Source organism: Myotis myotis, unplaced genomic scaffold, assembly GCF_014108235.1.
Source record: "Myotis myotis isolate mMyoMyo1 unplaced genomic scaffold, mMyoMyo1.p scaffold_m19_p_9, whole genome shotgun sequence".
NCBI classification, from domain to species: Eukaryota; Metazoa; Chordata; class Mammalia; order Chiroptera; family Vespertilionidae; genus Myotis; species Myotis myotis.
In genome coordinates, this window is record NW_023416401.1 from 28,794,016 (window position 1) to 28,804,545 (window position 10,530).

At 53.1% G+C, this 10,530-nt stretch overlaps 1 protein-coding gene across 3 annotated transcripts in view; it reads left to right on the forward strand.

Moving 5' to 3' along the window:
• MGLL (monoglyceride lipase) overlaps positions 1-10,530 on the forward strand; it is a 104,520-nt gene extending 93,990 nt beyond the window's left edge. For all 3 annotated transcript variants that reach the window (XM_036321424.1, XM_036321423.1, XM_036321422.1), the window contains 2 exons: positions 4,969-5,184; positions 7,549-10,530. In XM_036321424.1, coding sequence (XP_036177317.1) covers positions 4,969-5,184; positions 7,549-7,674 — 342 coding nt within the window. In that variant the 3' untranslated portion in view covers positions 7,675-10,530. The remainder of the gene's footprint in view (positions 1-4,968; positions 5,185-7,548) is intronic.

The following is a 10,530-nucleotide window of genomic DNA, read 5'->3' on the forward strand; positions in this document are numbered from 1 at the left end:
AAGGAGGGTCAGGAAAACCCAGCTGTAGACACATGTAGGTCCCTGAAGGGAAACTGTCGGAGATCAGACCTGCTGGGCTGTATTTCTCTGTGAAGTGGTAAACAGTCTCATGTGAGGAGGGCGCATGCCTGTCGTGCCTAGTAGGGCACTCCTGCCCTCTGTGAAGGGTGACAACTGTGGTACCCACCACGTCTTTCACTGTCAGGCCTCGATACTTATGGTTCTCACCAGGGACCCACTGCTTTCTTTCCTTTTCTTTTTTTAATATACTTTATGTATTTTTTACAGAGAAGAAGGGAGAGGGATAGTGAGAAACATCGATCAGCTGCCTCCTGCACACCCCCTACTGGGGATGTGCCCGCAACCACGGTACATGCCCTTGACCGGGATCAAACCCGGGACCCTTCAGTCCGTAGGCTGACGCTCTGTCCACTGAGCCAAACCAGTTAGGGCTGCTTTCTTTTCTGAGGTGCCACCTCCACCGCTCCTGGCTGTCCTGCGAGTCCACAGGACTCACCTCCACTTTCTCTTCTCTAGATGGGTAGCATAGCATGGTGAGTGGCTATGAATGATGATGGTGCAGCCCAACTGCCTAGGCTCTTATCCTGGCTCTGCCCCTTACTTGCTGTGTAATCCTGGGCGGGTCATCTAGCCCCAGAGAGCCTCTCTTCTCACGTATGAAATGGTGAAAATAACAATAGTCCCTACACTGGTTTCCTGTGAAGAGTCAATGAGCAAGTGCAAGTAAAATGCTCAACACAGCACCTGGTACATAATTAAGGGCTAAGTGCGTTCGTTATTTTAAATATCATTTTAATTAAAAATGTAATTTTGCATTCCATCATGGAACAGATTTTTTAAAAATAGGTCAAGGGATTTGACTGTAGGGGTGGTGCCTAGATGTTGCTCAACCAACTTGAAGACAACTCCCAGCTGTAGATTGTAACTATATTTACTGTGCTCTAGGGCAAAGTCTCTTCCCCACAGAGAGACAGTGTTCAAAAGTCAGCAGCCCCAGTTGGCACGTTCCTGGCTGGCAAGTTCAACCTTGCCGAGAGCTCTCAGAGCCCCAGAAAACAGTGAAGGTACTGGGGATCGCTAAAATACGCGAAGGAGGCCAGGAAAATATTCACAACCTGTGAAACTTAAATCCCAAGAGGAACCTTCGAGGTTCCCTCAGCAGGAAAGCGGAGACCTGGAAGGAGGAAGACTTCACCTAAGGTTATGTGGCTCGAATTCTCTGAGGCAGAGAGACCTTCCTTTCCTTGTTCCCAGGGTCAGAGCCAGATGCACCCACACATCACTAGCCTCGCTATGGGGCCAGACCCTGGGCTGGCACTGTGTCTGCATCAGCTCATTGAATCTCCCTAGAGTCCTCTGAGGCATTTCCACTATCACCCCCATTTCACAAATCAGGAATGAGTCTAGGAGAGAAGAGCCTTGCCCAGATCACGGCTGGGAACTATCAGGGCTGGGTGCTCCTCACTCCTCTGGCCTCCCTTGTATTGTCAGTTACATGCCCCGCCCCCCCCACCCCCCCACCCCCAAGAAAAAAAGACTTCAAGTCTCAGCCAGTGGCAGCACCCCCAGAGGTCAATCATCTGAAACAAAGATGTGCTCACTTGGACCTGGACCCATAGCCTCCAGCCGACATGTCCCCAATGGACACGTTCTCAGCTAGCAGGAACAGTTGTGAGAAAAAGAAAAAAGAAAAAGAAAAAAAGAAAGAAATGGGGGGAGGGGTGTGAGAGATAGTGCCAAAGACTGGGTCTTTGTAATACGTTTTTTTAATTAAACTTTTTGTTTTGATGTAAAAGTGATTCACATGTAGTTGTGAGAAATAATGGAGAGGAATCCCATGGGCCCTTACCCAGTTCTCCTCGATGTTGACATCTTACAAAACTATAAGACAACATGACTACCAGGAAGTTGGCATTAGCACATCAGACCACAGAACATCCTATAACCACAAAGATGCCGCATGTTACCCTGGTGTAGCACACCCACTTCCCCTACCCCACCCTGGCAACCACGTTTCTATTCTGCGTTTCTCAATTTTGTCATTTCAAGACTGCCGTAGAAATGGAATCCTATAAGAAGTCATCTTTTGGGACTGACGTTTTCATCTTTGACTTTGAATGGGTTTCTTCTGTTGACCAGTGCTCTGGGGTTGGGTCTGGTCCAGGAGAGATAGCCCTATCCACCTCTTTCCTGGGGGTAACAGGACATAGTCTCACCTCACAAGTAGAACTTTTGGTGATTTTAGATCTTAAGCTCTTAAAAAAAAAAATAAAGGCCAGCCCGGCTGGCATGGCTCAGTGGTTGAGCATCAGATGTGCCCGGGTTGCTCAATCCCCAGTAGGGGGTGTGTAGGAAGCAGCCAATTAGTGATTCTCTCTCATCATTGATGTTTCTATCTCTCTCTCCATCTCCCTTCCTCTCTGAAATCAATAAAAATATATTTAAAATAAAAATAAATAAATAAATAAATAAATAAATAAATAAATAAATAAATAAATAAATAAAACAAAGGCCATCGTGATTGGGCCAGAATGGTTACTTGAGGGGAGGGTTTGGGCCCTCTGAGCTTCAGTTTCCCCATGAAGTTTGTCCCTCCTTTTTGCTCCAAACTCCGCTTTCCCTCTGTCCCTCTTGCCTTCTGCCCCAGCTGTGGCTCCCACCAAGGGCCTGCCCTTTCCCCGACACATCTGGCAGCTCCTTCCCCAGGCCCATATACAGCCATTGTGTAAACAAGGTTTACGTGACCAAAACATGGAAAATGAAGCCAAGAGCAGGAAGCCACTTGGGCCGTCAGAGCAATTAGTCCCGAGAACAAACTCCCCAAGGGGCCTCATGTGGCCAGGATGTCTTGGATCCACAGAGCAAGGGGACAGGCCATTTCAGGAAGGTGGTGGCCTAGCGGGCTCTGGCCCTGTGCGCTCATGAGGACACATCCCCTGCAACCAGGGTCCAGCGACACTGAATGGAGTGCTCTTAGCAGGGCTGCCAGCCCGCGGAGACCCAGACGGCAACAATGGGGGATTAAACAGGAGAGAAGCTTATTGACTTCTCAGTGTCACCAGCTCCATGTGCTCCAATGCATCTTGTTGCTTTTCGTTTCTGGGGTGTGGCTGTCATCCCTGGGGCCCCAGCTCCCTCCTTACTCTGCTTGTGTTCTGGTAGGTGGGAGGAGGGAAATAGGGCAAGCCTTGACAGGAGGATCACACCGCATACTTCTCACTTCCCATTGGCCAGAATGTGGTCACATGACCAGACCTAACTGCAAAGAAGGCTGGGGGATGTAGTCTTTATTCTGGGTCCTTGTATTCCAAATGAAACATTCAGGGTTCTATAGGGGAGAACAGGAGCTGAGTAATGAATAATAGGCAGGTTCCTCCTCCCAAAATAAGGATAACGAGAGCCATTCTTCAGACAGAGTGCTTGTTAAGGTTAATCGGGCTAAACATGTAGTGTAGTGCACACACATGGAAAGAAAGAGCTCAGAAGTGTTAGCCATTCTTCTTTTCACTGACTGAGGTCTTGCACATGATGCCAGACACGGCGCTGGGTACGTGTCTGCTCAGTGGTGCCACAGTTGCCATTGCTCTCATTGTTAGCCTCCGTTCTCGACAGACTGCAAGCCCAGGGCTCTCCTTCCAAACAGGGCTCCTTGCAGACCCTGGACAAGCAACCACTCTGGCCATGCACCGCCCCTGCCAGGCTCTTGTCCTCTCAGTCCCCAAACAAGTGGCCTTAGCCCTGCAGGATTTACGCCAGCTCCGCTGCAGGAGGTGCTAATCCGCCTCATGTGGCTCTCCACAAAGAGCTGCTTTCCCTGCTCTGTCCCCAGCAGGGGAGGAATCAGGGATGGCAGGGATGACCCAGAATTGCCTCTCCCGCCTCGGCATGGATCTGAGTTCCAGCTGAGGCCTGTAGGGGTGGGAGCAGAGGAGAGGTGTAGCCCCGCATTGCAGATCAGATTGGAACACAGTGGGCACTCTGGCAGCCTCACAGGGCAGCTGGAGGCACATTTCCTTCCATGGCCCCTCTGCTCCCCTACCCAATACCAATACCAGGTGGCATTTCTCCAGCCAGCCAAGAACCCACTGGCAAGGATGAGGGAAATGAGATAGGGGATGTTGTGGCCTCACACCTACCCATATACCCTGAGAGAGTTCTAGAGACTTCTCACCCAGATTTTGTGGGGGCAGTGCCCCACCTGGGGCCACAGTGAGTAGGCGACTCACTGTTCCCTTAGAGGCAGGAGGCGTGAAGCCAGGGAAAACAAGGAGAGGGTGTCAGGGTAGCCTCATGAAAGGCTGGGTCGGATTCTGAGCCATAAGCAGGGGCGGTGTTAGATTTAGGTCCTGGGAAACCTGATGATGGAGGAGGGAGGACCCAGCCTCTGGGCATGTCCCCTGGAGAGGCAGTAGACATCCCTGCCTGGGTAGCAGGCAGCCTTCTGCAGCCCAGAGGACATGGAGACTGGAGCCCACCACAGCCCAGACCTGCCCTGGAATTGGTTCCTCCGGAAGCCCATGGGGTGGTGACTCGCCCCTGCGTGTTGTGTGTGCCCTCATCCACTTCTACCAGGTGGACACTAAGTAAGGGAAGACAGGCTTAGAGAAAGCAAAATCCACACGACTAACACCAAAATACCTTCAGAGCTGTTCCTGAGCAAAATCTGTAAGCAATACGATGGTGCCTACATAAAAATATACTCCTTAGCACTGGGAACGTGTGGAGGCACGAGTATGAATGTGGGTTGCATAGAACAAAGCCTGTGAAGAGAGGCATCAAAACAGTGCAGGTCTGGGTCATGGAAGGGCTGGCCAGGCGCCTGCGCCCCATCCCGAGCTGACTGATGGAATCAGCTCTTCAGGCCAAAGCAGAAGGAAGATCTAACAGACAATTGGGAAGTCCCCCACCCCTGAACTAATGATAGAAACCTCTCTTTTTTTTCTTCAGGTCGACGTTTATAACACGGACCCCCTCATCTGCCGGGCAGGGATGAAAGTGTGCTTCGGCATGCAGCTGCTCAGTGCTGTCTCCAGAGTGGAGCGGGCCCTCCCCAAGCTGACCTTGCCCTTCCTGCTGCTCCAGGGCTCTGCTGACCGCCTGTGCGACAGCAAAGGGGCCTACTTGCTCATGGAGTCCGCCAAGAGCCAGGACAAGACACTCAAGGTGAGCACCCGACCTCCCCACTTCCCCAAGGTGGGGAAGGTGGCATCCCTTGGGGCACATCTGCCCAGAACCCCAAGGCTACCCCCGGGGGGGTCATCTTGAGAGGCGGCCAGCCTGGCCCCACTGGAAAATAAATACCAGAAATACAAGGTGGCTATTAATTCTAAGCAAGAACACAAGCCATTAGCCAACTGTTCATGGGGAGAATACTCAGAAGATGTCTGGGTCAAGGAAAAAACCCAAACTGGGCACTGGGCAAAGAACTGTCTCCAAGAGCATATCTCCTGCTTCTCCATGTCCCAGATCCAAAGGCGTGTGGCTGCCCGGCCTCTCTGCAGGTTGGTTTTCTGCAGCAGCTTGGGACCAGCCACCCCTGCTAGGGGCTCTGGGGGTACCAGCGCAGTGGGCATGGCAGGGCCTGGACTTCAAGGGCATATGCAAGAGAGGATGGGACCTGCGGCTTAGCCACATGGCCTGTCAGACACACAGACCACAATGAACTAACTTGGAGGGCCTTCGAGATGGAAAATGTTGTTTGGAGAGTCCAGACATCTCTGTTTTTTGTTCGTCTAATTGAACTGGGAAGAGCCCCAGTTGGGGGGTTGGGGAGGAGGAGAAGCACCTACTGTGTGCCTGTCAAGTGACCGTTGACCACAGCCCCAGGATACCGATGATGGACATGTGTCCCCAAACTATGCCACGACAGCCTGTGCAGTAGTCACGTGGAGGCCGAGTCCAGGACCATTTCCTGCTAAGCTATAAAGAGAACAGGCAACTAACTCACTACAGATCCCACACTTACTGAGCGATGGGGTTAGAATGCGAACTCACTCCCACTGACCCTCTCCATTCATATGGCACTGACAGGCACTCATGGCTTTGCAAACTGTCAAGTGCCCCCCTCACACCATTATGCACTGCAGACCCTGGCCCACACCAGCTGCCAGATATAGACTCATGGGTGAACAGAAAGCAGGAGAAAAAGGAAAACCGGCTCTTATAACGCTGGAGAACATATAAAAGGCCGTGGCCACTTCGCATTGGGTGAAGGCGCCTTACAGATCGCACCCTTTGCCGGAATGGAACCTTGGCGACCCCACAAAGGGAGGCCATGTAGAATGCTCACTTGTTCATTCACTCTCCATTCATTCGTTTCTTCTTTAACCCAAGTGTTCAGTGGGCATTGACCTTGTGCCAGGCCCAGAGAGCAAGATAGGCAAAGTCTCAACCCTCTCACACAGTCTATCCTAGTGGATGGGCAACAAACAACCAACCAGACAGGATGACGGTGATGAAGAGGGTCAGGGTCCTGAAGGAAATCAAGCAGAGAGTGGGACAGAGAAACTAGAGAAGAGGTAAAGCACCCACCCAGATGGGCAGGCAGGCCTAGGAGCTGACAGTGCCCAGAGCGGTGGTAGAGCATTCCAGAACAAGGGAGGGGCAACTGCAAAGACCCAAGTTGCAAAAATATTGGTGTATGCAAGCACTCAGGAGACTAGTGTGGTAGAGTGTGCCGAGCAGGGTGAGGGGGACCTGGCAGCAGAGGAGGGGTCCCAACTCTTAGTGCGATGAAGCCAACAGCGTGTTCTGAGCTGGACAGCAACAGGCTTTTGCTGCGGTTCTCAAAGCATCCCTCAGCTGCCCTGCGGAGGCAAGAGTGGAGGTAGAGGCACTGGGTGGGAAGATGGTGGTGTCGCCCAGGCCAAGAGGATGAGCTTGGCCTGAGGCGGTGGTAGTGAAGGCAGGGGACAGCCTGGCAGGACCTGGAGAGAGAGTGACTGTAGTGATCAAGTGACTCAGTGACCCCTACCCTGAGATGGGTGATACAGGGAGCTCCATTTTGAGATGCCTATTGAAGAGGCGATTGTGAATTTGGGGAAAGACTTGAAAGAAACTACAAGAGGAAAGTACTTCTAGAAGGTTAACAGCTTCCGAATGATGCTAAGAAGACACTATGAGAGCAAGTGTTCCCTGGCTACAACAACTAAAGGTCATTGTAGCCCATGCCAATGACAGTCGCTGTGGGTTGGTGGGAGTGAAAGTAGACTGGGACCAGCTGAGGTCCAGGCAGAAGGCGAGTAAGTGAAGACAAGGAATGGAAATCAGGGTTTTAAGATAGAGGCACAGACCAGGTCACAGCTGGAGAGAGAAGTGGATAAAGGAAAGGTGTGTGTTGGTTTAAGAAAGGAAGTGCTAGATCATGTTGGCACATTTTAATTCATCTGATCAAAAGGTACTGGCACCATAAGGATGGAGTCCTGGGGGCGTGGGGAGTGTCTGGGGGACTCTGGCTGCCACCTGTGGCCTCCCTCCCCGCACCTGTAGCTTCCTGTAGCCCTGACTTTCTGTCTTTCCCAATTGCAGATTTACGAAGGTGCCTACCACGTTCTCCACAAAGAGCTTCCTGAAGTAACCAACTCCGTCTTCCATGAAATAAAGATGTGGGTATCTCAAAGGACAGCGGCGGCGAGAACAGGGTCCCCACCCTGAGCGCACGTCCAGGCCCCCGGCCCACAGCTGGGGAAGTGGGCAGAGGAAGGGCAGAAGCTGACCTCTCAGATGTGACTTAAAAAAAAATTACGAATTGGAGGAATCCCTAGCATAATTCACTAAAGAAAAAAGGCACTCTTGTCCTATGTTAGGTTGTCCTGTCCCTGGATCTACCTGAAGGGGTAGACACTTTATGCAAAAACAGAGAAGGGTCGTGAAGGCAGTTTTCCAGAGACGGAATGTGCTGGAATATCCTTAAAACACAGCACAGCCTCTGCCCTGCCTCTCCTAGCTCCCGCAGGGTTCCCAGGAATTCCTGGTGTTCCGGGATACCTGACTGCAATAATTGGAGGAGTCCTTCTCCTGCTCACCCCTCCAGCCACCTCCCACCCCCACGGCCTCAGGCTGGCCTCTCTCTGGCCATGGTGGTTGGCCCCAGCTTCCCAGGCAGACTCACATGCCCCCTGAGGCCCAGAAAATGCCTCACGCTTCCTCAGAATGCGTCGCCCCCCATGCCCCCTGTCAGCTCCCGGTCAGCAGGAGCTGGGCGTAGGGGTGGCATGAAACATGGCTGGAGACCCTGCTCTCCTTCCTTCCCTTCAGGGAGCCTGAGGCTGCCCACCGAGAGCTGGGTGTTCAGGGCCTGCCTTTCCTTCCATGACTTGTACTTGACACTGAGATGATTGTATTGAAGAGGAAAGCATATTCTAAAGCAGAGACGATGTGGTAGACGGGTGGTGGGACCAAGGGGGCTCGTGCACGGGAGTGGGGACAAGCTAGCCTGGGGACCCTGTGCTAAAGGCATCCAGGCACAACCCCGGCGGCAGGCCCCGGGCGCCCGCAGTGGCAGTGGCAGTGGCAGGCTTGTCCCTGGCCCCCACTGCTGGGGCTCACAGCAGCCCCGGAAGCTCAGTGCTGGCAGCACAGCTACCTCTGGTGGCAGGAGGAGGGAGTCCCAACTCGGTGGCCCTGCAGCCAGCTGGGCGGTGGGCAGGCGAGGCTGGCTAACAGGGCCAACCTTTCCTAGCCGAGGCCCGCACCTGACCGGCCTTTCTCAGGTGCCAACCCCCGCCCGCAGCCCTCACTTAGTGCCAGCAATAAAGGGGATCACTGCCCACTGCAGGAATACCTTCCCTCTCAGTCAGCCTGGCTGTGACCTCAGGAGGCCCCTTAGTGTAATGATGACTGTGTGGGGGCCGGGGCACTGGAGGGCAGTTGCTGGGAGTTGAACCCCATGGAAGGTGCAGGCAGGAGCCTTAGGCTGCAGAGGCGCAGATTCCCTACCAGGGCCTCTGACTCTGGGAGTTGGGTCTCCCACCCTCTTCCTCTAGCAGCAGAACTGCCCCTCGCCCATACCCTATTCTAGGGCTTTCTCCAGACCTCCAAGAGGGGAGCCCCTCTGCCCTCCTTCCAGGGACCTGCCCACGCCATGGCGAGGCTAGAATTGGTCCCCTTCCAGTGGGCAGCCCGGTCCTGCTTGCTTGCCCGGGCCCAGGTTTGTGTTCTCCTGCCCCTGCCCCTCGGGAGAGGTGAAGTGCCCAGGCCCCCACCCCCTGGGGGCAGAGCCCAGGGCCCCACAGAGCGGGGCTCCCCTTGCCCCATCATGTTTCTCTGGATTCCCTTTGCGGGGGGAAATGTAAGAAATGCACTAAGAGAGAAAGTCAGTGCCTGTTGAGTTGGGCAGCTGTGTGAATGTCTGTGCTCCGCAGCTAAGGAAAAGCAGAAACTACATTGCAAACTACCAAACGCACAAGACCCCCCTGAGCCCAGACCTGGAATTCTCACCTGAGCTGTGATAGCTCAGGTCACAGAGTCCCCATACCTCCCACCCACCCTACCCCTGCCCCATCTCTCCTGAAAGCAGTGACTGCAATACCATCTCCCCAATTAAATATTAGGCATGAATTTATTTATATGAAAGTTTTTACAGAGACAGATTCAATCGCATTTACATATCTGGTTAAAGGATCACCTATATTAAAAAAGAAAACAATTATTTGAACTGGGACTGAGTCCAAATCGAGGAGGGGAGGCGGTACCATGCCAGGCCCACCTCTGAATGAGCGCACACCTGCTGCGTCTGGAGCATCATCTGAAGTGCTCCAGGCGAGTCTCCAGTTGAGTTCGTTCTCAATGTTGACAGCTGCGAGCTGACACCTGGAGCTTCAGAGTCGTGCCTTGGCTGTGGCGCAGAGGGGCTGGGTTTGGAAGGGAAGCTAGGTCTCCCACACAGCCTGGCCTTGAAAAGGTGAGAGGAGGGCAAAGGCGGCCAGGGAGGAGACCCCAGCGATGCAGCCGATCCAAACCCACCTGGAGGGATGGACACATCGGGATGCTAAGCCCGCGCACTGACGTGGACACAGCGCCTCTCCCTGCCACCCCGAGGCCATGCTGGTCCATACAGAAATGGTTTCAGACCCGAAAATATTTCTAGGCAAAAATGTCACTTGCAGCCAGTGGGGGCTCCCAACCCCAAAGGGCCCCATTCCTCTACAGGGATCGGGGTGTGTGGATGGGCAGCCTTCCTTCCACCCACTGGCAACCCCAGCTTCCCCCTCAGCTTCTGGGGGGCACTGGGGCTCACAGCAAGAGCACAAAAGGGTGCTTTGAACACCCACCTGGCTCTGCTCAGCACCCTGTAGCAAGGCTCTGAGCTACCTTTTCTTTCTCTCGCTGTTGCTAAGAAAAACCCATTAGGATCACAATGATTTTCTAAGCAATTCACCTGTTTGCTATTGTCACTGCAGCTCAACACCCCCTATGTGTATGCTGTTAGTGGGGACACATGTATCAGTTTAAAACTATTAAAGGAACCAATATGCCACAGCTAATCATAATAAACCGATGTTTTCTGAA